Raw genomic sequence first — 27,483 nt, 5'->3', positions numbered from 1 at the left:
CAGAATTTACTATTTTGTCATATTTAACCCTTTGCTTCCTTTACATGTAGATCTATCAGTATTGCATATGCACTCCTCCCCAACTCTGCTCACCTCCAGCATGAGCATGCTCATCTCTGTTCAGTCACCCTAATTCTAATCTATGCTGCATAGTGTAATATTGGATTAATAGAAGAACAAAAACAACCAGAAGCACCAACAGTAATATCAAGGTCAAGTTATCACACAGTTAATGATATGCTGCTAATGATAGATAAATCTTTTTCCTAGAAACCAGTTATAACAACTTAGCCTAAACCAGCAAGATTATGCACTCTTTCTTTAGATTTGTTCCATATGAAACCCTGGAAGTCTGAATCTGGGTTTTTGAGACATGATCACTGTATTTTTGTGACTTGTGCACAGCAGAGATGTTCTGTCATAGTGATAACTGCTAGGTTAAAAGGAAAAAAATTGCTTGATTTTTGTTTTCTTCTTGAGAAAATAAGTGTAAAATGAGTGTGTGTAATCGGCCGTTTACGTGCATGTTTGTTTGTCTGGCAAATAACACTGACCAGCGAGAAAACTGCCAATCTCCCAGAGCCACCATTCAAAGTAGACCATAAGTAAACTTGGAACAGCCAGCTTCATGTAAGAGCCCCATTCCTGCAGACATTCAGTGGACCAACCTGTAAGGTTTACAGAAAACTCAATTCAGTAAAACTAATGTCTGAAAAGCTGTATCATTCACTTTGTGTTATTCATGTGTAGCACTCACCTCCCCATGTCTTCTGATGGAGCTTCCTTATTCTGATGTAGCCGTACAGCAGCAGGAAGAGGGTGATCTGAGCGAGGCTGTTAGCGATTGCTGATCCACTGAAAACACAGATGATAAAACGTATTTATACCTGTGGTTGCCAGAGGAATGACCACTAACAAACAACATTAACAAACACAGGAATACGCTGAGGAGGCATGGACCAAAAAACTAACAGAAAGACTGTGGTTTGGCACACTAGGTTTCTCATGAGCTGAGGAAAGACTTTTCACAATTAGTAGGAGTGAGTGCTTGGTAAATGTGAGGGATAGGAGAAACAGGGCCCAGACTGAGGCCTGGGTTGAGTCATCTGCCTGATGAATCAAATGTTTTTCCAGCTGGAATAACTCCTGTCAGAGAACTTTCTTCTTCCTTTGCCCTACACTGCCCCCCTCACTTAAATAAATTTCAAAAATAATAAACATCAGTGCACTGCTGACTCACATTTAACAGAAAACAAATTTTCTTCTCCTCTCAGTCCCCTCTTTGGACAACAGTGTAGTGAACATGGCAGTGACAAAGGGCTTTTTTCTGTTTTATTCATAGATTGTATCTGTTATTCCACCATCAAAAAGTACATAAAAAATGAAAAGGCAAAATGAGGCAGTGTGACACACTTACATGATGCCCAAATTGAGGGTGAAGATCAAGACGTAGTTGAAGCCCAAGTTTAAAACATTCGCTATTCCCGCTGTGTACATCTGTGGCAATATGATCCCCTGAAAGATTTTTTTTTTAAAAGACATGATTAGCAATCCAGTATGCAGAGCCACCATTCCTTCGGCAAGAGTATTTATTTACTTAAATTACTTTACTATTTTCCCAAAGACAAATTCAGGTAAGTGTAGCACACTGGTGGAAACTAGAATAAGACATTATCTCACTGAAACTGCACATTAGCTGCTTATGATGTATTTGGTGCTAAAAAAAAAAAAATAGACCTGACAGTTGAACTAGACAAAAGGGGGACAATATAGGATTTCAAAAAAATTTCATAGTATGTGCATGATTACATTTCTGTCACAGAAAATCACAAGTCTGAACCTTAAAAGGGCGCTTTACGATGTTATATATAATATTGTGCTAACATTAGCTGATAGTGTGGGTAAACAGCTGGAATGGCACAACATGGCACAGTGTCTATATATGCATATATATACAAATATACATATAAATATCTGAATATTTATATATTATTCCCCTCTTGCTCCTGTGGGCAGTCTTTATTTTTCAAGCTCGGGTCCTCTAGCAGAGGCCTGGGAGCTGGAAGTTCCTGCACAGTATATTTGCTGTTCTTAGGACTGCACTCTTCTACACACCAATCTCAGATGTTGTTACTGGGAACTGCTGGAGCCACTTGCCTAGCTTGAGTCCCTGCACCGAGTGCTCCGGCAATCACTGGGACCACGGAAACTTTCACGATCCACATTGTCTCAAGTTCTTCTCAGGAAGATGTGGTGTTCCCTTCTGGTAGTTCCAACCCCTCAGTTCTAACTACTTTCCCTCTCTTTGTTTCCATCCGACTACACTTCTCCAGTCCGAATGACACTCCGATCTTGTTGCTGTACATCATGGTGGAAAGCCCAGCAGCACCTCCATTTCTTGAGGATTCTGAGATGGAACCGGCTGCAGACTGACCTACTAGTGTCCTACTGAGCCACAATTGAGAGTGTGCTGGTGCACGCCATCGCCATGTGGTACGCTGGTTGAACAACAGCTGATAAGAAGAGACTCCAAAATGTCACCAGAATTGCAGAGAAGGTAATCGGTTGTCCACTCCCCTCCCTGGAGTGCATTGCCAGCTCTGGATGTCGCTCCAGGGCCTGGGCAATTTTAAAAGACCACTTCCATCCTAACCACCACCTATTTAACATCATGCCCTCTGGAGAAAGGTTCAGATCCATCAGATGCAACACCAACAGACTAAAGATCAGCTTCTTCCCGTGGGCTGACAGAAGTCTCAATGCACCAGAACACTGACACCACACTGACACACTTCTGCAGTCTTCCCCTTTGTTTACTTATGGTAACCTTGAGTGTGTGTACGTGTGCATGGGAGGGTGGGTGTGTGTGGACGTGGGTATGCACGTGCAAGCAGACCTCTCCCATACAGTCATTCTGTTTTTGCTATTGACAATTTCCTGCGCAATATCTTGGTAAATGTGCAATAATAATAATCCTACCTTTTTTTTCTAACACGAAGATGCCTGTTCATCTTCGTGGCTATGATGGCTGACAGGAGCTTCCATTTGGTACTGAGGCAGGTTATTGGCCGGTAGTTGGATGGGATTGGTCCCTTTTGGGGATCCTTGGGAATCAGGACTGTCTGGCCTTCAGTTAGCCATTACGGGTGTCTCTTGTTCATTCGCAGCTGATTTATTTGTGCTGCCAGTTATTCAGACTGGAGATTCATTCTTGGATGTTTGCACTATGATGGTTATTGGCCCCTGTTCAGAGAGGTTGCTGTGGTCTGCAACCTCTGGTTTATTCTCCTGGTATACCTCTTCAAGTGCTTGCTGTACTTCTTAGTAAAAGGAGAAGGAGGATATCTCCTTCGCAGATACCACACTTAACAACATAACAACATGACCTTTCTGTTTTAGTTTCCCCTGGAAGGTGTCTGACTCCTACACACCAGAAGCATACTTGTTTCATCTCATGAACCTACCTGGTTTTGCAGGTAGGCAACCTGCAGCTGGTACAGAAACATAGCCTGTAGCAGAAAGAAAGACAACATGAATTTAGTTGTTTGTTTGTTTTTTACTAAATTAAATTGGCAGTAATAATTCTCAAACATGAGGGTTAAACAACTCAATACTAGTGCGCTTACTAAACTGCTGCATGTGTGTTACTAAATGCAGATGTTGAAACACTGCAGCTGATAAGTACACAATAACTAATAATCTCAGTCAAGGTTAGGAAGTAAGTGAACTAAGTCTCAGTCTCAGTTCATTAAACTCACTGGAACAGCTGGTAGAAATGCCATCATATATATCTGGGCAATTCTGAAAGGGAAGCAAACAAAATGATATTCATTTAGTGAAGCAAACATAAAGACAATCATTCAAGTTTGCAAAAAGTGCATCTGTAAATTCATTCATTGTGGGAAAGTGCATCAGCACTGTCTTCACATTACATCAGTTTTCAATCGTAGTCCCTTGAAATCAAATTTAATTTAATCTCATACAAATTTACTCAGAAACTCTGAAAACACATATAAAGCTGAAGTTTTCTAAGCACAGAATAGTATTAGTACTGCTGATAAAAATGCCAACAACAGAACTAAAAATATAGATTTGTATTCCTTTTTTTCCAGTTATATATTCAAAGATGCTACATCAGCTTTAAAAACCATGATTTTACCTCGCCACCTCTTCCTCTTGGTGCATGAGGATCAGTAGGCTGTAAGAGTTCATGATAATAGCCCAACATGGCAGGCAAAACGCCAGCAGGATCAGTGAACTCCTTTGAAGAATCACTCCAACACGTTTCATGTTTTTACTGCCAAAAGTCTGCAAAACACAAACAATGCTAATGGGAACTGGATTTGACTCCATAGTGAAATTATAACCTTCCTGTGGATAAAACCGCTGCAACAATAATACACACGCACAGTGTGGTTTGCTCACCTGAGAGATGAGTGTATCACAAGCCAAGGCAAGGCCATGGCCTGTTGCAACTGTGGTCGAATTAACGGTCTGAGAGGTGAAGAATAAAAAAAGCCACACTTTAGTAAACAGTTCATACATTCATTATGTCCAAAACTTGAAGTTGTATTATAAATAAATTTAAGATCATGGGTTGCTGTCACCTTCAAATTATTCTTAAATTAAAAATGTATTACACTTCAACCTTTGACAATCAAAATACGTATCAAGTCAAAGAGAGGCAGTTTTGCACACCAAGATGAAAGTTGGGTTAATGTTGCATCAAACTGAAATGTGTCATGTACTCCATTCCTTTGTATATTTTATGCCACAAAGCAGCATAAAATATAAAATGAGACCAGATCTTGAGATGGAGTCACACCATCCATTCTGGCAACACCCGTCTTCAAACACAGACTTCACTTTGAGCTTACTTACATTATACAGTAGTCTTAAATGATTGTGAAGCTACTGAGTGGACAAATTGGTCCACAGACAGAAAACACCTGGAAAGGTACTGAAAAGCACCCAAGAGCTGTTCCCACTATTTTAAAATGGTGACACATACGAACACAGAAAGAGAGAGAGACAGACTCACAATATAAAAACAATAGGGGCGAATCGTGGCTCAAAGAGTTGGCAGTTCGTCTTGTAACCGGAAGGTTGCCGGTTCGAGCCCCGGCTCGGACAGTCTCGGTCGTTGTGTCTTTGGGCAAGACACTTCACCTGCCGCCTACTGGTGATGGCCACAGGGCCCGGTGGTGCAATATGGCAGCCTCGCCTCTGTCAGTTTGCCCCAGGGCAGCTGTGGCTACAACTGTAGCTTGCCTCCACCAGTGTGTGAGAGTGAATGAGTAGTGAAATTGTAAAGCGCTTTGAGGGCCCCGAAAAGCACTATATAAATGCAATCCATTATTATTATTATTATAAACATCCATCACTGAGGTTAGTGCAACTTGATTTGCTCCTCACAAAGATGTAGGGTGATTCAGCAAACACAGAGCACTGGACCGTTTTCGGAGTATATGCTCAGAGCTTAAAAACTTTCTTACTGATCAAATGAAAAAGCAAAAATGTTTGTAGATTTTCTGCCATACATAGAGAAAATAAGAGCTGTTTTCATCTCTGATACATTGTACTTCAATTATCCTAATTTCAAGTTACAGGCCAGAAACAACAGTGAGCAACCTCGTGTCAGTGGAGTGATTTTCAGATGAAAACAAAGGTCGTTAAAGCGTTGATAGATAAAGTTCTGTTTACTTCCAAATTGTTTTAAATGAATCAGACGAGGTGTACTAAAATCGTGCTAAAAAAAAATTGTCCCTGGAGAATGAAATTTCTTTGAATTTGTTCAGCAATCCAAACATAAAAGATCATGCAGAGTAATAAATAAATAAATAAATAATAAATAAATAAATTTTTATTTATATAGCACCTTTCAAGACAGAATCACAAAGTGCTGCACATAAGATTACAAGTCATAAAAGATTTAAAAAGAGAAAATAAAACAGGCAAAAAATTAACCAAAAGCAGTTTTAAAAAGGTAAGTTTTGAGTTGTTTTTTAAAAACAGCTACTGAGTCCACAGTTCTTAATGCTTGGGGGAGAGAGTTCCACAGTCTAGGGGCCACAGTGGCAAAAGCTCTGTCACCCTTAGTCCTCCTCTTAGTATTTTTTATAGCAAGTAAGCCCTGATCAGATGACCTCAAAGACCTGCTAGGGACATAGGGCTGTAACAGATCAAAGATGTAGGCAGGAGCCAGTCCGTGCACAGCTCTGTAGGTCAAGACCAGGATCTTAAAATCGACTCTAAATTTAACAGGAAGTCAGTACTTAGTTATCAAAAATGAAAGGGATACCAACAGAAAAGAAAAGACAAAGAAGATGCTACGATTTTCACAGGGAGTGGCCAGGACAAGATTAGAAATTAATCTATCAGAGGGAGAGCTGAGACTGAGTAGTTTAGAGACATAGTTAAAAAATTGAAAATTGACTCTACTGGACAAAGCATGAGGAAAAGAGAAATATCACAAATAGGATTCATGGATGCAATGAAGGAGGCCATGCAGAGGGTTGGTGTGCAGAAGAGGATGCTAGTGACCAGGTAATATAGTGGCAGATGATATGCTCAGACAACCCCTAAAAGGAGCAGATCCTAGTAACTACAGCCTCTGGTTGCATTTCAGTTAAACAATAATAATAATAATAATAATAATAATAATCTTGATTTTTTTTTTAAACAATAAAATATAGTTTGATTTTTTCTTACTGGAAAGGAAAGGAAACCTAATCTCCCATTAACAGAAAACACAATATATTAATTCTTACTGAGTTTTGCAGTCCCCTTGCTAATTGTTCCTTTGACATTTTGAGTTGATTTTGCTGGCGGCAAGGGACAAAAATCAATTCACACAGTGCACTGTACTAGTGCTTAGCTGATCTCCTCTGATCTGTCTGATAGTCAGTGAAATGATCCTTTTGGGTGTTTCTTAACAGCTCTAAGGCTTACAACCTAGTAAGCAAGCAGCAATAGATCATTCAACCAGTTTTTTTTGTTGTTGTTGTTTTTGTTTGCTTGTTTACTTTTTAGGCTTAATGTTAACGAACAAAAAAGAAAAGAAAAGAAAAGATTAAACTGCTTTATAACCAATCAAGCCCCACTGCAGTAAGGCTATGGAGCTAGCCTAACCTAACCTCACGCCAGTAGCGGGAAGTTAGCAGGTTAGCAGAGGGGATAGAGTTTGTATAAAATTTAAGTTTTAAAATATTGCTTTTGAACTGAAACTCAACCAAAACCAAATCCTGAGACTGGACCGCACTCACAGGCAAAGGTAAAGGAGAAGCTCTGTCATTTTTAGATGGAAACTTTCAAGCACTAAGCTAAACCGGACTTGCCTCTTGTTGTACCGGTCAGGCAGCTACCTGGATGCTTGCACACCCAGTCTGGAGTCTGGAAGTCATTTATAAACAGGAGCTCCGACTGAAATGTTGCAGGATCAAGGATGGATCAAGTTGCAATCAGCAAGGTACAGTATAATCGAGTGAAGGAGAGGGATAGCAGGCCAGAAGCAGGCATGCCGTGCAGGAGGTGGACTACTATGCAGGTAGTGTAAACTTTTACCAAGTTAAAAATAATGCTAACAGAACACTTAGCATTAACGACTACATTCCTGGCATATTGAGAAATGTGTAGGGTCATTTCAGAGCTGTTAAAGTGGCTAACACCATATCAAAGATATGATGGAGCAACTACAGTTCATTCACTTTTAAACACTAAACCACAAGTCTCAAACATAATTACAGGCTCCAATCCGGCCCACTGGACAGCTAGAGGTTATAGATTTTGTACTTTTAACTATCTTTACATAATATTTAAAAATTTCTTACTGAGAAAGACCTCCTCTACTGCCATTCATGCTACACCAAAGTAATTCAGTAGAAGATAAGCAAATAAATGACAGAAAAGATTCTGTTTTTTAAGAGTATACTGTAGTTTTTACAGTGGTTCTACATTTAAATATTTTCTATGAAATTTCTGTTTTATAATTATAGGACAGCCTGGGCAATAAGCTGCCTGAACTTTCTCTGTAACTTTACACATTTGTTTTTTTCCATTTCAATCCAAAAATTTGTGCTTTCATTTACTACACCAGCATTTCTCTGTTATGTAGGAAAACTGACACATACTGTTGAAATTGCACTTCTTTTTCTTACATTAGGATATCTCAGGGATTAAATGTATAGTTAAATGTCTTTACACTGAAAGAAAGTGCAGCGTCACTGGTTTGACCTACTTAAAATCAAAGTGTGGTGTATTTGGCCTATGATGTAAAATGAGTTTGACATCCCTGAGAATACAAGGAAGTATTCATTAATTCATCGAAGCAAGTTCAACAAGCTTTAGCATTTGAGCTGAAAGGACAGCACTATCACTGAGGTGGATGATTGAGTTTTGCTTCTGCTTTGGACCAGATAACAACTTGTTCCTGCACGAAAAGCTAGAAAGGAAACACCTGTCTCCTGTCCACTTGATAAAGGCATCCTCTGTTACACGAGAGCTGGAGCTACAATGAAGGATAAGGCAAAGTCCTTCTTCTGCAAGGACAGGTGAGTAAGTAGATATTTTTCTTGGCTGGTTACTCTTTGCCCATCTCCTTGCCGCTTCAGCACCTCGGACAGTGACATGACCTACTGGGGTTTTGTTTTTGTAGCGCAGTTAGTTGACTTTAAAACACTTTTTTAATAAGATCAATCTAATATTTTACAGTATCACTTTTATGTGCATTCTTAAAATTCATAAACGCATGAGATTTTGTTTTTGATAATAACTAGATTTGGTATGCTATTGTGCTTGTTTCCTTAACAACGTTGTTTTTCAGTTAGAGTACAGGCGACAGCCCCCCCTAAGAGAATGTACATGATTCATTAGTTGATATTAACCAGTGCTTAGTAGAAGTTTGAATTTTCTAAATATTTCATTCAGTTGTGTTTTAACCCTTGTATGGTGTTCTGGTCTGTGAGACCCATTTTCAGTTTTTTTCAAAAGAAAAATTAAACAATTAATTATTTTTTCAACCTGAAATTCATTGGCTTTGGCTTATTTTCTGTGAAGAACATAAATCCAAACTAATTTTCAATGACCTCATACTGTACCTCCCCCCACGCATTTACATTACATACAAGGTGTTCGGGTCCACTGGACCCAGGTCTAATAAAAGTGTTGAAAGTGTAGGTCCTGTGTTCCCACACTCTGTCTTCCTCCTTTCTGGTGCTGCTGATAGTGATTTCCTCCCCTCCTGCTCCCGCACAAAGTTGCAACATTGTTGAAAATTCAACTATCAACACCGTCTGCTCTGACATTCCCGCACATTTTACCCTCTTTCTTGAGGGATCCAAATTTTATTTTCTCATACCCTGTCCCACCTGCAAATTAGGGGCATAATACTATAAATAAGACTTTGCCAGTGTGGTTCTTTATCCCAACTGATCAAGATGGCAAAAGATTATCTGCTGCGAGGGCCATCCAATTGATTTTGGAAGAGAGAGGGGCTTCGGATGATGATGTTGACAAAGAGGTTTCAGAATATTTCACATTTCTGAAAATTCAGAGTGACTTTGAAGAAGAGGATGAGGTTGAGCACCATTTAGTAACAAAACGAAGACGAGTACCCCATCTGCAGCCAGCTCCAGGACCAGAACAAGCCCACCAGACAGCAAGTGAAGAAACATGGATGTCAATAACTGGTGAAATTCAATGGTCTTCTTGCCCAAGAAATGAGCCACCCTGCAGAGCTGTTACTGGGATAAGCCAGGGCCAACACGGCTGACAGTTACTCATGTGCAGGACATCAAGTCTTCATTTGAGCTTTTCATCCCAGATTCCATCCAGAAAATTATTCTGGATTGCAGTAATCTAGAAGGAAGGTGTTTTTTTGGAGAGAGGTCGAAGGAGATGGACCAAATTCATCTAAGAACCCCAAAGGCCTACTTTGGGGTTCTTATCCTTGCAGGAGTTTTCAGGTCCAAAGGGCAATCCACAGAATCCCTGTGGGATGCAGAAACCAGCAAGAACCTTTCCGTGCATCAATGTCTCTGGAAAACTTCCACAAAATCTCCAGGATTATCCGTTTTGATAACCGAGATGACAGACCAGCTCGACGGCAAAGAGACAAGCTAGCTGCCATCAGGACAGTGTGGGATAAGTGGGTGCACCACCTCCCCCTGTTTTACAAACCTGGGCCTAATGTCACCATTGATGAGCAGCTGATCCCATTTAGTTGTGGAACATATTGCTTCACGTGTAAATGTGTTGTGTCTTTCCACTCACTCCACTTGATTATAACTGATTTATTTTTTTATAACATTTTATAAAAAAAAAAACAAAAAAAAAACGAGGAGCACATTAATTCATAAATGTGATCTAACAAAGGTAAAGGGAAAAAATTAACCATGTTTGCTGTTCACATGTCTTGTAATTGGGATGAAGTAAACATCTGTTCAGTAATTTAACATAAAATTGTTTGATAGTGTTAATTTGGAAAGCCAAAACTCTAGCGGGTCCACCAGACCCATGAACACTGGCTGAGTAACAAAAATATGAACACCACACAAGGGTTAAATGTGCAACAAGCCACATTCAGAAACTCAATATCCAACTAGTGCCTCGCCATCTCAAACTGAAAAGGTTTCAATTACAGTCAGAAAGGTTGTGCACACGACAGCCAAAACAACCCAACATCAACTTTTAGCCCAGGGTAGTGCTCTAAATTACAAAATGGTTAACATGTTAAAGTGAACCCCGTCTCTGGGCTGGGGCCCTGGCTGGGCCTTGGGGGCTTGGGTCCTGGTTGGTGTGTTGCCGGGGTTGTGGGCGGGTGGGTGTATGGGGGCCCAGCCCTGGCGCAGGGTGCCGCCAGTGCATCAAGCCATCTGGGGGGCTCTTCAACTGGTGGGGGAGGCTGTTACATCTTGCAGGAGGTCTCCTCTCTTCAGGAACTCACTCTGCAGGAGGGGGAGATATAGGAGAGGTGAGGAAGCTCTCAGCCTGGGCGTCTATTGTCTTGTGTAGTCTGGAAGATGAGCGGATGACGGGGTGGGTGCAGTTTTCTCTGTGGTGGGGTCGGGTGGGCTGTCCCGGGCTCTGTGGGGCCAGGCGGTGCTGCTGAACTGGGCCCCGGTCCGGATGGGCCTGGGCCCCCTTTCCCTGGCAGGTTGCAGACAATGGGGGTGCCTACTGGGGTCAGCGGGGGAGCTGGCCCCAGGGAGGGGTCACTTACCCCTCCCTTCCTTCCCTCCCCATCTCCAGCTGCCTCCCTCTTCCCGCTCCACCACAATCACCCACACATGCAGGGCCTTGGGGTAAAGGTGTGTCACCAGGGTGCAGGGGAGGCACCCCCCCCCCCCCCCCATCTGTCCCCTTCTGGCTGCCTGTGCCTCAGTTTTATCCAACAACTTAGACATTCACATTACTCACACTCTCATTACACATACATATAGGATCTTAGGGGTGGGCACGCTACACGGACTCCAAATTACCATCAGGGTGTACACCTCACCCCTGGCGTCGTTGCACACCTCTCAATTTTAAAGATATGTAGACATTGAGGGCTATCAGGAGGGGCTATGCGCTTACCTGCTGCTCTCTAGCAGGTAGCTCCATGTCCTCCTGCGTTTTAAATGCACCTTAGAACACACATGCATCAACACTACATATGAGCGGGTGGAGGGAGGTTTGGAGTCTTCACACACCCCCGTTCTCTGCAGCCTGCTGGAGCGGGGGGGCTAGGAGGAGGAGCTGGTCATTCAATTGGGGTCTGGAATGTGGGGCCTCCCTGCTGCTGCCGAGTCGGGGCAGTCTGCTTCTCTCCACCCCAGGGAAAAGGGTTACACTACCTGGGTCTGGGTGCAGTTTCCCCCTCCAGGGGCAAGGGTACCTAGACCTGGGGTATAGAGTACGCTTGGGGAGTGTGATCGTGTGTACAGCGTCTCTTTATGTCTGTCTCCACGTTGGGTGAGTGTTGAGTAATTGCATATGAGAGCATGAGGGTGGGAATGGATGTTTGTATCTGTGTGTGCCTGTATGTCTGTGTCTATATGTCAGGTTGGGTATCAGATGAAACCTCTCTGGGGACATCTCAGGACCTCCAAGGTATGGAGGCCTATCTCCCCCCACCCCTTCCCCTGCCAGTGGCGGACTCCCTCAGACATCGGTGCATTGGTGGTTGTTTGTGTCCAAGGATGGGCGTCCAGGTACACACTGGCTCACTCCGGGTGGCTGCTTGTCGGGGCCTGGAGCCTGGGGCTCGCTCGGCCACTTCCGGGGTGGGGTGCCCTCAGCCTCTCAGCCTGGGGCTCGGTCACTCTGGCACAGCTGGCTGCTGACAGAGCTCACGGGCATGTCACTGCAACCCCCCCCTGGCTTCTGCTCCGCGGCTGCTGAGTGAGCCCTCATCTGGGGCTCTCCTCAGCTCTTTCTGGGACAGTGGCGCAGCTGCCCCTCTGTTGGTCTTCCTTGGTCTCTTGTGTTCTGAGGGCCTCTGGATGTCTGGAGTTTTGATCTCCTCCATACCTGCTTCATGCCCTGGAGGACGGGGCTGTGGCTCCCCACACCCTCTAACACAGCGGTCCCCAACCTTTTTTGCGCCACGGACCGGTTTATGACCAACAATATTTTCAGGTGTCGCAGATAAATACAACAAAACAAAACTAGTACCGGTACTGAAAAAAAGAAGATTTATTCATAACACACGTGAAAAGACCCAGGAAAACCGAGTAAACGATAAAAACGATAACAAAATAACGCTGAAAACCGATAAAAACCCTGAAAACCATACATTTCACACCTGAGCCTCAACTCTCGCGGCCCGAGGCCCGGGGGTTGGGGACCGCTGCTCTAACAGATCATTACATGTAGGAACCTTTTAAATACAAGCGCGCTCATGCTCACAGGTGTACACACAGGCAAAAAAAAAAAAAAAAGTGAACCCCAAAAAGCTTAAAGTGAAGTGTTTGCCCTCTAAGTGCAGTCAGAACTGTAAGTAGGCTGTTCATTAACATTATGAATAAGTACAATTAAAGCCTATCACAAATTAAAGTTTTGCCTTAAGGAACCATTCATCAACCCTTCATGCCTTGTGTACGTAGGAACAGGCTAGAAATGTTGCTTAACAGGCTAAACCCAGTAACTCAGTATTTTTTACCCCTCAGCTGTAAAAGGCTGATGAGATATTTTTATCCACTCGCTGGGCAGGTGGGAAGGCAGCGTCAACACCCAAGTTTGTAAATACAATAACTCGAGAATGAGGTGACCAGGAGTTTCAAATTCATATCTTAGACGTATCTACGAAAAATCTTGGATGATTTTGAATCCTGGTGACCTCGACCTCAAGGTTATAGGTCCTTTCCTAGGATTTTCAGATTTATACCATTTAGACCACTTGTCACATCTACTAGGAGGCTGAGGGGTAGCCTTGGCAACCGCCAGTTTGTTTGTTTTTTGTTGTTTGTTTTTAAATTAATTTGCAGTGTCCCTTCCCTCTGAGGTGACAACTGGACCCAACTCATACCTGTAACAGGACCTCACGGCGTAACAGAGCCACTGGATCCCTTCACTGCATGCATCAGTGGTTCTGATTTTCCTTTTCTTTTCTCACTTCTCATATAACTAACTATAGTTATAGTTATACTCTTATTACTATAGTAATAAGAGTTATTAGCTATGTTGCTGCTCTTTGTTTCACCACGTGGATTTGTCTCTTCTGTTGCACTCAATGAACAAAATAGTAGTTGAATTTCTGCATTGCAAATAAGTTATAATAAAGTTCCTGTATAGTTGTTCTGAAAAGATGCATAAGCTACAAAGTTTTGTTTTTGTTTTTTTTTACCATATTGTTTTTAAATTTGGTTAATTTTGGTGAATTGAATTGCTTATGGAGCCATCCATAGTGGCTACTCATCCACAGAGGTTGCTGCTTGGCTATGTCACTCAGCTGAGATGTAGACCTGCACTGTATTTTACACATACCAGTACATTCAGGCAAACCTGCATCACCTCCAGTATGCAAAAAGACAAACAATTTAGAGAGAAAGTGGTCTTATTGCGCTACCATAACAACCCACAAGAAGCAGACAAAGCAGTGGTGCTAAAATAAACTGTTCTGAAAAGGAGTACAGTACGTACCGCTGAGGCCAGTGCATATCCAGCCAGTGCTGCATTGCTAATGTGACCACAGAATATGGTGATAACAAATGACAGGAGGAAGTTCAGAATCCGCGACAGCAGCTGTAGAAACAAGCAGGACTTTAATAATTTGCTGATACGGTGAAAGCACAGTGATTTATTGCCATTAACTGTGTCCAGGGGACTTGTCAGTACTTGGCAAAGCAGTGTTGTGAAATCACAAGGCACAGACTTGTCTGCATTAATATTCAGTCAGTATAGACAACATTTTTTCTTAGGCATGCAGTATATTCAGTTTTATTTGAGAAATAGTGACTAGTTTCACTACATTATGTAAACCTGCACTAAAAACAGTAATTCTGCACTGCAGGAGTGTGCTGACTGTGCGTATTATAATCATGGGATCCCCCAACTAAAAAGGAAAAGAAGAAAAAGAAGACCACTTTCTGCTACTTACCAGTGGGCCTGTGAGTCGTAACACTTGGTAGAGTTCTTCTCTGTAAGCCTGCGGCAACAAGCGTTTCATGCAACTACACTCAAAGAGTTTGGATCTCACCCATGATGCACCCTCGTCTTCCACAGCCCCTGCCGTCTTAGCAACAGAAACCTCAGCAACGGGCCCTGCACCGGGCAAGGGGTGTGCTGGTTCCGGTGAATCCAGCTTCTCCATTCAAACCCAGAAAGAGAATACAGACGGGAGAGAGGAGAGAGAAAAGTTAGAAAGCACTGGTGGGAGGGAGCGAGAGTGGCAGGGAGGGAGTGGGGTAAGAGAGTGCAAGGGTAAGAGGGGCAATTGGCCTATCTGGGTTTAGAAGTGCGACACATGCACTTCTTAGAAGTTATTGATTAAATTATGTGGTTTTGGGATGTGGTGGTGGAAACAACAGATTAAACAAAATAGAGAAAATAAACATGGGAGGTGACGGCTGGAGAGGTTTTGGAAAAGAACAGAAGACCTTTCTGATACAAGGATCAAAACAGGGCTGACAAACGTGTCTTGAAGTTGGGGGAGGGAATGCAACGTGTTTGAGTATTTGCTCTGTGTGCAGTGTACGACTGCGTGCTTTGTGAATATGTTACATGGCATATTTTGTCGTGTGGGTTTACTTGCGCGTTTGAGTGGTCTTGCAGGGCTCAGTGGTAATCTGATGAGGAATGCCTTGTTTTTCAGTGTATACAAGGAATTTTGATGGCATCTGATCTGCAGGCTTTGAGTAATTGGTGTAGGGCAGTCATGCTGTTTGTGTTTGTGTGTGCTGGTATTAGCCATTGATTGTAGCTCCCTCTGAATGGACTTTGACTAATGATTTTTGGAGTTGTCCTTCCTCGTGTCACATAAATCAACAAAGTCACATGAGCACAAAAACCCGACCGCTCTACAACTCAAACATTTACTCACAAGCATTTACAGATAACTTGACTTTATAGTCTTTTTAATCGACCTCCTGACCCAGTATGAACCATCCAGATCCCTCAGGTCATCTGGATCCGGTCTTTTATCAGTTCCCAGAGTCAGAACCAGACACGGAGAAGCTGCATTCAGCTTTTATGCTCCTTATATCTGGAACAAACTCCCAGAAAGCCTCAGATCAGCTGAAACACTCAGTTTATTTAAATCCAGGTTGAAGACTCACCTGTTCTCAGCTGCATTTGAATAAAGCACCAAATCCACACTTTAAGCTTAAATTTCAAAACTTACATTTAACTACTGATTTTATCTACTGTTCTGATTTTATCTGTTTTGATTTTATATACTGTTGTTTGTTTGTTTGTTAATTAGTTAGTTAGTTTATTTGCTTGTTTTATTCAATTTTAAATCATGCTTTTTATTTGTTCTTGTTTCTAATGTCTCTGTAAAGCACTTTGAATCACCTTGTTGTTGAATTGTGCTATACAAATAAACTTGCCTTGCCTTGCCTATTGAGAATAGACCACCTCTCACAACACATGGGGACCTGTAAATCCTATAAACTTACATTTATATGTTAATGAATTGCCTGACGACTGATGGTGATTTAATCACTGAAACTCCAAAAAGGCACAGTGTGGAAATGAACACCTAATACATATCATGTCCACTTGATCAAACTGATTTTAACCTGGCCATGGGCTCAGTCAGAAGTTAAAGAATTAGTTTACACAGTAGAGCTGAAAAGTGTGTGTGTGTGTGTGTGTGTGTGTGTGTGTGTGTGTGTGTGTGTGTGTGTGTGTGTGTGTGTGTGCCTGCCTGCACATGGATAGAAAGAGTTTCCTGTCCATAGTGTGCGATCCAGTCAATTGTGCAACAGCATCATAAAGAGTGTCTTTTTACACCTCTGTTTGTGTTGCAATTGCAGCTAACCTTTGATCTTTGTGTGATCACATAAGGCTTTCTTAAAGAGCGAGCGCAGAAATCTGTCATAGATTAAAAAGTACAGCATTGGCAGTGGTGAAATAGATGAATGAAGACGGTCCAAACGTGAAGGCGATGGTTATTATTACAACTTGCACTTTAGCATATGTGCTAAGTCGCAAGAATAAAAGGGAGAGGAAGCTGGCCTTTTTCCTGCTTCAAATTTGATTTCTGATTTATTTCTGATGTAAAGTAATAACTAGGCGTAGTGTGTCCGCTGCAGGTCTTGCTTTAAAGCTACTTTTAGACGTCTACTCCACCTGGAGTCAAACATTGCATGCACAGCACTGTGACTTAACAAATTTAATTGCTGAAGCATCAGAATCTATGCCTCAGCAAACAGTGGAAAATTTTGAAGCAAAGTTTAGCCAAGCATATTTCACAAGCTATCAGTAAGGGTAGTAACATTATTTGCATTCCTCACAAATGCTCATTAAATTAGCACATTTTTGTTGTTGTCGGTCCAGCAGTTGGTTCAGAAATGCTGATTTTAAAAAAAAAACTTAGGGCAACCCTGAATTATTAGCATGTTACAGAGCAGTAAACCCATGTCTTTGAAATTTCTGTTACAGTTCAAATTTCACGTCACGTCTCATTAACATTTGTTAGGTTTTTAGAAAAAAAAAATTCTTACATGTTTTTATATACTCACAAACTTCCATTGCACTGATCTGCGTTTACCGTCACTCATCTGACATTAACAGGAAAGGCAGGAAAATTGACAAGGAAGTAAATCCACAAACACTATAGTTACATTTATCCCTTTTCCCACAGCAAAATAACAATGCCTTCCGCTCCTTTTCAAGGACACACACAAATTTAATGTATAAGTAATTTATATATTTTGTATTATTTTATAGTATTAGAAATAATTAATGGGCTTCCATTGTAACTTGCTTCATAAATAAATGTGTAGAAGTACACTGATTTTAAAGAATTTTAATTTAATTTTGAATCCCTCCAACCATTGATTTTAAGGGTTTGTGATAAAATAAAAATTTAACTATTAAAAAGGGTGTTTTTTAACTTGGCACACACACCCAGTTTACTTTTAGTGCCATTGTAATGGCTACAGCCAATAAAGGTTTTCCTTGTGTTAAAAGTGTCCACAATAAAAGATGGAAAAAAGTCATGGGTGGGAGGATTTAAAGGGTGTTGACATGAAGGCAAATACTATTATAAGAAAGGCATTTTGAACGAGACGGTAGCTATAAAAAGGGACCTGCGAAGTACGGACTAGGAGCTGATCCAGGTTAAAACAGTCATTCATACCCTCATGTAACACAGACAAGATACGAGCTTCATCAGGTAAATTCGTCTAACTCATCTCAGAATGCGAAACATTTATTTATATATATATATATATATATATATATATATATATATATATATATATACACATAGTATAATTCCTAAAATCTTTCTTATAGTTTTAAATCCGGAGAGGTTTTTTTAGGATTTTTAATGCTGTCCTTAATATCTAACAAATGCTGAAAAAAAAGTATTTTTAAACAAATGTGTTTCCTTTCTGAGTCATAAATTTCTGGTTGCCAGAGTTGGAAATAGTCTGATTTAAACTTAAATCAGAAAAATCCCTTTTTTTTTCTGTAGACGGATTTTGAGATATTTTGATGCTAGCTGATTTTTAAACCAGGTTTGTAAATGTACAGCCAGTCAACAGTTTAACACAGCAGCTCATCTGCTTAAAACCTGTGTAACACAGACATTTTCAGGTCATTCAGATCAGGTAGTTATTTTTTTTTAAGGTTACAGAAGGATAAATAAGTTGAATGTTTTTTGATGGCTTTCTCTTTTTTTAGAAGTGCAGAGGAGAAAATGTTTGCACTTTTGTCTGGAATGTAAATTTAATCTGAGGCTAAAATTCCGAGAGACTAATGTTTAACGTATTTTTGGTTTGTTGTTTGTCCTGTTAAGTAAATGGTTAGAGGTCTTACTAGCTCTCGATGAAGAACACAACAGAATGCGGTGTCTGGTGGTATGCCACATCTGAAAAAACTTGTAATGCTTTAGCTTAAAATTGTAAATGAATTGCATACCAGTGCTTTTTCTAATGATCTCTTCCTTTCCTCCAGGTTCATTGAAGGCAAAGCAAAATGAAGTTTATCCTCAGAGCCGCAGTTTTCCATTTCCTCGTCCTCTATGCAGTGCACGTTTTAGGTAAGTTTGTTGTTTTAGAAAGACCTGGTCACAGGGAATGTATCTCAATCAGTTTTCTTGTCACTATTTATATTGTCAAGATTTACTCCCCCGATCTTACTCAACTTCCTTTTCTTCCCCATCCTAAAGGCATTAATATCCAGTCTAAACCTGCATTCAACGATGAGGGTGTTATACAGGTAAAGCTCAATGACCCTGTATCGCTGGTTTGTACGCTTGGTGTTACTAAAGCTGAAGAAGAGCTGGTCTGGCTGAGGAATGATGCAGCAGTTCTTCTGAAGGAAGGGAACAACAAGAATCGCAGCAGTCTGTGTGTCACACCAACCTATGAAGATAATGGTGCCAAGTTCACTTGCCACCAAAAAGGCAATTCCACAGATCAAGTCTCTGTCACCCTGAATGTCACATGTAAGTCCCCTTAAAGAATTCTAATCTGTAATTTTTTTTTATACAGATCAGAATTCTTAAAAAATTACAGGCAGACGTTGTTTTATTACAAGAGATCCACATGCCTGTCACAGGTTTGAATAAACTTAAAACACCTGAGTTTCCTAATGTGTTCTCAGCCTGTTATAATTCTAGACAAAGAGGAGTAGCAATTCTAATACATAAAAATATTAATTTCCCAGTACTCGATACAGTTATAGATCCAGAGGGCAGATTCCTAATCGTCAAACTATCTATACTTAACCAAAAGCTATGTATTGTAAGTATATATGGTCCAAATGTTGATGACCCTTCATTCTTCCATGGTTTTTTTAGTACACTCTCCGAACACCTAGACTGCACAATTATTCTTGGGGGAGACCTCAACCTGGGACTAAATGAAGAAATGTATAGGCTCAATACAGCAGGAACTCAGCGTAATTGGCAGTCCACAAATATAATCAAACAGTATATGAGCGACTTTGGTCTTTGCGATGCATGGCGCTCCCTTCACCCCAACAGTAAGGAATATTCTTTCTTCTCACATGTCCATCACTCCTACTCTCGTCTGGATTGTTTTCTGGTCAGCAGCTCACTGCTAAGTAACATTTCAGACAATGAGATTCATCCTATAGCTGTCAGTGATCATGCTCCTGTATCTTTAACACTAATACAGAAGAATAATACTACACCAAGTAAAAACTGGAGATTTAATACATCACTGCCCAAAGACGAAGAGTTTATCAAATACTTTAAAAAAGAATGGACTCTATACTTAGGCTTTAATGACATTCCAGGAACATCAGCATCTGTCCTCTGGGAAGCAGGGAAAGCCGTGATGAGAAGTAAAATAATCTCTTTCTCATCACATAAGAAGAAAGAAGAAAACAAAAATATTCAGGAACTAGAAAAAAACATCAAATTCTTAGAAAAAGCCTATGTGTCACAACAAGATCAAGAAATATTAAACAAAATATGCAAGACAAAACTAGAATTAAATGAAATTATTAATAAAAAGAATACATTCTCAGTACAAAGACTTCGCCTGCAAAATTATGAACACGGTAAATTATGAATACGCCTTCCAACAACTGCTCACACTGCACAGCAAACACACCGGACAATTACATCCACGCTCTTTGGTTCTGTCCACCAGTTCAGAAGTTTTGGCGTGAGATATGTGAAGACTTATCAAAGTGTCTGAAATGTAACATTCCAGCCTCCCCTTTAGTATGCTTGCTGGGCAACTTGGATGAGGTCACTGCAGAAATAAACACAGCCCACGTTGTTTTTACGGCCCTATGCATTACCAAGAAAATGGTCCTCATTAACTGGAAAAATAAAAATAATCTTAATTCTAACCAATATAAAAACCATCTAATAGATCACATTAATCTTGATACAGCCTCTGCCATCACATTTGATCAATCCCTTTGGGCTCATTTGATCGACTTAATCACCTAGTTGGGGTGGGGGGTCATGGTTTGGTCCTGCCTTCACTATTGTGGTTGATATGGTGGTAGGGACGGCCTTACGGCGTCTGGGGAGTCCCTAGGGACGTTTTCCCTGGAGGGCCTAACCCGGGGGATGTGGCCATGACCTGGGTAGGGGCCCTGATGGCTCTTAGATGGTGTTTTCCTTGTGGCTGCGTACAGCGGAGATGGGGGAGGGTCTGTGCTGGCGGACGTTGGTTACTGGCCTGGTAGCCTGGCTGCCCCTGGGTAGGTCCGGGACGGGCGCGGAGGCTTGGGGGTCTGGGGGTGCTCCGCCCCCGGTCTGGGGTGCTGGCTGGGCCTTGGGGGCTTGAGTCCTGGCTGTTGTGTTGCCGGAGCTGTGGGCGGGTGGGTGCAGGGGGGCTCAGCCCCAGTGCAGGGGACCTCTGGTGCATCGGCCCAACTAGGGGGCTCTCTAACTGGTGGGGAGGTTGTTATATCTTTGCAGGTGGTCTCCTCTCTACAGGAGCTCACTGCACCCCACCTCACTGCAGGTGGGGGAGAGATATAGGAGAGGTAGAGAATGAACTCAGCCTGGGTGTCTATTGTCTTGGGGCTGGGCGGTGCTGCTGCTGCGGGCCCCAGTCCGGATGGGCCTGGGCCCCCTTGCCCTGGTGGGTTCCAGAGTGTGGGGGTGCCTACTGGGGTCAGCAGGGGAGCTGGCCCCAGGGAGGGGCCGCTTGCCCCTCCCTTTCTTCCCTCCCCATCCTCAGCTGCCTCCCTATTCCCGCTCTACCACACCCACCCACACACGTAGGGCTTGGGGTGCAGGTATGTCACCAGGGTGCAGGGGAGGCATTCCCCCTCTGTCCCCTTCTGGCCGCCTGTGCCTCAATTTTATTCTGCAACCTAGACATCCACATTACTCACACTTTCACATAACACATACATATAGGGCCTTGGGGGTGGGCACGTTTTACAGCATCCAGAGGATGGTCGGTGTACTCCAACCCACCTCTGGCGCTGGTGCCCTACCCTCAATTTTAAATGCATATAGACACTAAAGGTTTTCGGGAGGAGCCGTGCTGCTCTCTGATGTTTTAAATGCACTTCAGAACAGCACACAGCAACACTACATATGAGCGGGCGTAGGGAGGTTTGGGGTCTTCACTCAGCCCGGTTCTGTTAGCCGTCAGGGCTGGGGGGCTGGGAGGAGGTGCTGGCCATCAGATTGGGGTCCGGGATGCGGGGCCTCCCGGCTACTGCAGATAAGGAGGTGGTCCACTTGCCTCCACCCCAGAGAGAAGGGTAACATCTCCTGGGTCTAGGTGCGGCTTGCCCCTCTGGGGGCGGGGGTACCTGGACCTGGGATATAGAGTATGTTTGGGGAGTGTGACTATCTGTGCAGTGTCTATTTGTGTCTGTCTACACGTGGGTGAGTGCCGAGTATTTGGTTGTGTATATGGGGCTGGGAATGCACGTTTGTGTCCGCGTGCGCCTGTTCGTCTGTGTCTATATGTCAGGTTGGGTCTTAGACTCAACCTCTCTGGGTACATCTCAGGCCCTCCTAAGTACGGAGGCCTATCTCCCCTCACCACACTCCCTGCCGGTGGCTGATGCCCTCAGACGTTGGTGTGTTGGTGGTTCTTGTCAACTGGGGCTGGGCTGAGCCCTCAGGCCTCTGGCCTCTGGGCCTGAAGCTCGGTCCTCTTTGGCACAGCTGGCTGCCGGCAGAGCCCGCGGGCACGCCACTGCAACCCCCTCTGGCCTCTGCTCCGTAGCTGCTGGGTGACCTCTCGTTTGGGGCTCTACTCAGCTCTTCCCAGGACGGTGGCACGGTTCCCCCCCTTTTGGTGGTCCTCCTCGGGTCCTTGTACTCTGGGGCCTCTGGATATCTGGGGCCTGGATCTCCTCCATACCTGCTTCATACCCTGGGGGACGGGGCTATGGCTCCCCACACTCCCTAGCAGATCGTTACATGGAGAAACCTTTGTAATACAAGCATGCTGATCCACACAGGTGTGCACACAGGTGTACACACGGGTGTTCACAGACGCGGACTACACCCTTCTTGGCTGCTGCCTCAAAGCACATTGTGCGCTGCCTTTCTTGCGTGCTGCACAATAGCGTTTAATATTCAGTATCTACTGTTATCTACTGCTAGCTAGTTTATTGTGATGGTGATGTTGCTCTTTTTTTTGTTTGCTTTCTCTTCTGTTTTTTTTTCTCCATACAGGTGATCCAGGTGTTTTGTTTGTTTTTTTCTTTCTTTCTTCCCCCCCTTCTCACCCTCTCTTCTCCCCTCTTTTTTTGTTTCTCTCCCTCTCTTTCTTTCATTCTTTCTCCCTGTCCTATCCCCCAGTCATGTCTGTCCTGTTTGTAGCAACCGAAAATAAAATAAATTCATAATTATAATAAAGGTCAATCAAATGGACCAATATGGCAAGGTCATGATGATCCACTTGGCAAAATAAATCCGCTTGGCATCTTTCTTGGCATTAAGACAACAATTCTGATGGCTAAAGATCCAAACGGGACACAAAAAAAAAAAAAAATTCTGATCTGATCTGTTTATTGTATTTATATATTAATACTCCCAGCCAATACTGAATCACTTTTAGATGAATTTGAAATTATTTAGCCAAGTTAGGAATCAGAAACAATATAACTGCATAATGACCAAAACTATCACACTGACTGACTGAGTTCAGTTTTATGATCTTTAAATAGTGGGGCAACGGATCACTGTATGTGTATGGTGTGCGTGGTCAGTCTGTCAAGCCATAGTTATGGCCAGCGCTAGCAGTCCAAGTGGAGGAGCAGAGGAGTTTCCAGCATTTAAGCAGCCCTTTGCTGCCCAGTCCGACCGGGCTAAAACTATTATAAGGCCGTATTCCGTTGTGCAAAAAAGGGGGTTTAAACTATGATGAACATGCTTGAGCCACGCTATGATATCCCGTTGCGCATCCACTTCAGTGACAAGATCGTTCCAAGCATGTATGAGCAGGAAAAGTCTAAAGTTATGCCTGAACTGTTCCAGGCATCTTCTGTTGCCCTAACTACAAATGGGTGGACCTCCAGGGCAACGGAAAGCTTCGTGACCGTGACTGCTCATTATATCACAGTGGAGTGGTAAATACAAAGCCCTGTACTGCCCTATATTGCACCTTAATTTGTTTTTATATAATTGCGTGGAATGAGTCTTGAGTTGAATGTTTTTTAATAGCCAAAAAATACTTAAATAAGTAAATGGCGAGTTAAAGTTTTGTCTTTTTGTCTTTTTTTGCTGATCCGAAAATTTATCCGATCCATGACTTAAAACTGTGATCCGATCTGAACCGTGAGATTTTGGATCCGTTGCACCACTATCTTTAATATGTATCAGTATTCAAGGTTGGATTGTCATCATACTCTGGAGCATAAACAGGTTGTCATCAGGACACTACAACACAGAGCGAACGACATCCTCGCAAACATGCCGGGTAGGGCAGCAGAAGAACATCATATCAAAATGGCCCTGGGTAGATGTGGCATTCCCAGTTGGACATTTGACCAGCCAGGAAGCCACCTAAAGAATACTTGAGGAGAGAATTACAACCCATGCCTAAACGAAAACCTTTTGGTGATCCTGAGACACATTTTCTCTAAACAATGCGTCTCTGTGGCTTTCAAACCAAAAAACATGCTACGTCAGAAAATTGCTCCACCCCAAGGATCTAGTCTATGTGTTTAAGTACAAGGAGCATTTTTGTAAAATTATACATCAGTGAAATCAAACAACCTCTAAGCTGATGACACAACACAGAAAAGCTACCTCATCAGGCCAGGACTCTGCAGTCTGTTTAGACCTACAGGCCAGCAGCCACCCTGTCAGTGATGCTGATGTGCACATCCTGGACACGGAGGGGTTATATTCTATAAAACAGAATATAGAAGAAAATATGCTGCCATAGGCTGTAATTTATCTGTGTGTAAACAAGCAAATAAGACAGAACACAAAGCACATTGAAAGATGGAAGTATTCAGGAAATGCATTTTTATGTGGATTTGTTTTGAAAGAAAGAAAGCAAAGGTAGGACAAAATTCATCATGTTTTTCAAGTGGGATGCATAATTTTGGTCTTGTTTTGCTGCTGGTTCAGAGAACTTTGGTTGGAGCGTGATGAAACATGCAGTTTTGCTACATGTCTACTTGCTCTTTAATTATATGTTGTTTTAGCTGTGTTTGGTGATCGTAGAAAATGTTTTTGAGCCTTGAGCTCACAAAACATTTTGATTTTTCTGTGGATGCCACAGATGTTTATATTTTAAAAAACAAATGTGGCGGCACATCTCGTGAAACCTGATGTTTTCCATCTTGCCCCCAGTACTGGGGTCATTAGCATTTAACAGGTTTTAAACTAAAGGACCAACCAAAGTAGGGTTCGTTACCTGTTAGTTCATATATTTTTCACTGATCTCAGGGAAAAAGTACAGCACCACAATATGTAGATCTTTAACATATTATACTAGTAGTCCTCGTGCCCACTCGGAGTGGAGTGACTAGTCTCGACCATGGAGAACACCAAACTACGCATGGACCATTCAAGTGGACTTGCAGGAAGCGTGACTGGAAGGAACTGACCACGATCCCATCTTTATTCTAGCCCTGATTTGTCCACGATTATCAGTGATCATGAGTACAACGTTTGGGTTTTTATAGTAAACTGACATCTGGGTTTTTGAAAAGATTTGAACTAGTTGTTCTGTGGTCACATTCCTGCATGACAACACCACTTTAACAGGGAATTTCCATTTTAAGAGGAGGGAGGGATGGAATCATACAAACACACCCAACATACCTGTGCAAATTTTAATGGCAGGCTGGTCATGGAATATTCCGGTTTGAATCAGTGTAGCTGCTAGGTTGGTTACGTTGATGTGCATCTATCTGGAAAAAATTACTTCAATAATCTCACAAGCATTAATATTTGCACTGATCATTTTTCAGTCGCCCCAAATATCTCTGAAACAGTGGAAGTTACAGTTGAAGAAGAGGATGACCTTGTCTTGGAGTGTGACACAAGGGCCAATCCACTTGTCTCCTCTGTGACATGGTCACTAAATGGAAGCCTGGTGGATCTACTAGCAGATGGCCTCTCTGTGATCAATAATGGCTTAACAAGTCAGCTGACATCCAGCAAAGTGAAGAAAACCTTGCATGGAGGCATGTACACATGCACAGTGGACTCTCCTATGTATGGAAGTAGCAGCAGGCATTTCCAAGTCACAATAACAGGTGAGCTCACTAGATCAGCACTCTGCAATGCTACCCAAGCCACATCTCCACATTAAGTTGTTAAGTGGATTATAAAAATCAGTGCATGATATTATGGCTTGGTTATTAATGTTTTAATCTTCATTTTTACAGACAAAACCCTGAAGTTCCCACTGGGGCCCATGATAGCTGGGCTGGTGGTTGTGGGCCTCACTGCTCTTCTTGCTGTTGTTTCAAGGTGGAGGAAAATCGTAAAGGTAACGCACAGAATACACGTGTGGAGTACAGAGACTGACTGATTACAACCCAGACCTTCTAATATTTTAAATCTCTTTTAACAGTGCTGCAAGTAAGTTGTGCTCAAAATAACCAGTCTTCTCTACATCACCAAACGAGACAAGCCATGAAGATAACGCCACTACTCTGTGTGTAAAAGACTCTGATTATCCATTATTGTGTCCTTCTATTTAATTTTGTGATGTGATGAGAGATACATCTATTCTACATTTAAGTTTTCTTCCCAATGTATAAACAATGAATATATATACATATATACTATATGGACAAAAGTGCAGGGCTACATATACATTACACCTACAGGAGCTGCACAGCCATGGAAACTCACGTTATGTAGCTCCCAGCTTGTGCTGATGTTAATGCCAGAGGACATTTGGACCTCTGCAGTTACTGAGCGAGCAGAGCACTGCCGACTTTCATGCACTACACTGTAACTTCATATGATCTGCTACATTGTGTGGCTCCTGAACACTTCCACTGTACAATAATACTACAGCTGACTGTGTACTATCTAGATGGAGAACAACTTCAGGAAGTGACTTCCTGTAATAGAAATATCCGATCAAACTCACATTCAGCTCTTTAGCACAACATGTTCATTCCCAAATATTTGTAATGGGAGACAGCATGGCTAGGTGCTTGATGTTATACACCTGTGACAGCAGGGCTGAAAACACCTGAATTTAAAGATTAATAGGTGTGGCCTAAAGCTTTTGTCCATATAGTGTATTTCTGTTATGTAAACAGCTAGCTAGTTTAGCTTAGAGTGAAACTTCAGTGAAACACTTAGGTAGTGTTAGTCTAACTGTAATCAACTCATAAAATTCACAGTATGTTAGTTTTTCTATGTGTTATACAATCAGGGTATAACTTATCAGTTAAATGTCCTGTTACCTTTGGTTAAAACCAGACTAGTGTGTTTCCCATGTTTCCTGTCTTACACTGTGCTAACTGTCTGGTAATGGTAGCTGCATATGTTCAGAAACATTAATAACAATAATGATGCAGCTAGTAAAGCTCATCTTTCCAATGTAATCAATGCAATATAAACTGTCTTTGTGTGTAAGATCATTTTTATTGGTTATTATAAAATATAGATACATGTATCTATATTACCAGACACAGACAGAAACCACCATTCACACTGTCACATTTAACTGCTATTGTATGAGAAATGCATGCACTTACTCTGATATATAGCTCATGCTGGCTTCTGCATATTAATCAGTGTGCTTTTTAAAACAATAAAGAGACAGATAATTGTCAGACTAATTGTGTTAAAAACCAAAAAGCTGCTTAAAAGAGAGTAACTCAATGCTGAAGCTGATGCTTTGATAATACCCAGTGTAAAACTATCATACTGCTGTCAAACCAGAGAAA

At 42.1% G+C, this 27,483-nt stretch overlaps 2 protein-coding genes across 3 annotated transcripts in view; one reads left to right on the top strand and one right to left on the bottom strand.

The window, feature by feature from the left end:
- slc47a1 (solute carrier family 47 member 1) overlaps window positions 1-14,834 on the bottom strand; it is a 21,123-nt gene extending 6,289 nt beyond the window's left edge. Inside the window, exons 1-9 of the mRNA XM_085289065.1 lie at window positions 14,579-14,834; window positions 14,122-14,223; window positions 4,426-4,494; window positions 4,160-4,308; window positions 3,759-3,801; window positions 3,465-3,509; window positions 1,418-1,515; window positions 758-855; window positions 555-668 (exon numbers count right to left, since the gene is read on the bottom strand). Coding sequence (XP_085145191.1) covers window positions 555-668; window positions 758-855; window positions 1,418-1,515; window positions 3,465-3,509; window positions 3,759-3,801; window positions 4,160-4,308; window positions 4,426-4,494; window positions 14,122-14,223; window positions 14,579-14,791 — 931 coding nt within the window. The 5' untranslated portion in view covers window positions 14,792-14,834. The remainder of the gene's footprint in view (window positions 1-554; window positions 669-757; window positions 856-1,417; window positions 1,516-3,464; window positions 3,510-3,758; window positions 3,802-4,159; window positions 4,309-4,425; window positions 4,495-14,121; window positions 14,224-14,578) is intronic.
- tmigd1 (transmembrane and immunoglobulin domain containing 1) lies at window positions 8,414-27,483 on the top strand. 2 transcript variants are annotated; one of them, XM_085289067.1, is made up of 6 exons: window positions 8,414-8,549; window positions 18,607-18,691; window positions 18,821-19,099; window positions 25,540-25,827; window positions 25,960-26,063; window positions 26,148-27,483. In XM_085289067.1, exons 2-6 carry the CDS (start codon window positions 18,628-18,630, stop codon window positions 26,157-26,159), a joined length of 747 nt encoding a protein of 248 aa, XP_085145193.1. In that variant the 5' UTR covers window positions 8,414-8,549; window positions 18,607-18,627; the 3' UTR covers window positions 26,160-27,483. The 2 variants fall into 2 exon arrangements, with proteins under 2 accessions (XP_085145193.1, XP_085145192.1); XM_085289066.1 differs by lacking the exon at window positions 8,414-8,549 and adding an exon at window positions 17,711-17,821.

Source organism: Mchenga conophoros, linkage group LG10, assembly GCF_057382185.1.
Source record: "Mchenga conophoros isolate Kocher_MC1m ecotype Shallow Benthic linkage group LG10, M_conophoros_male_GT1.1, whole genome shotgun sequence".
NCBI classification, from domain to species: domain Eukaryota; kingdom Metazoa; phylum Chordata; class Actinopteri; order Cichliformes; family Cichlidae; genus Mchenga; species Mchenga conophoros.
This window is presented reverse-complemented; position numbering and strand designations above follow the sequence as displayed.

What these genes read in the sequence shown, in the direction of transcription:
- tmigd1 (XM_085289067.1), top strand. Translation starts at nt 18,628, where the DNA reads ATGAAGTTTATCCTCAGAGCCGCAGTTTTCCATTTCCTCGTCCTCTAT. An exon ending in TGTCACCCTGAATGTCACAT is followed by an intron (nt 19,100 to 25,539) that starts GTAAGTCCCCTT and finishes ATCATTTTTCAG; the next exon opens with TCGCCCCAAATATCTCTGAA. An exon ending in TTTCCAAGTCACAATAACAG is followed by an intron (nt 25,828 to 25,959) that starts GTGAGCTCACTA and finishes TCATTTTTACAG; the next exon opens with ACAAAACCCTGAAGTTCCCA.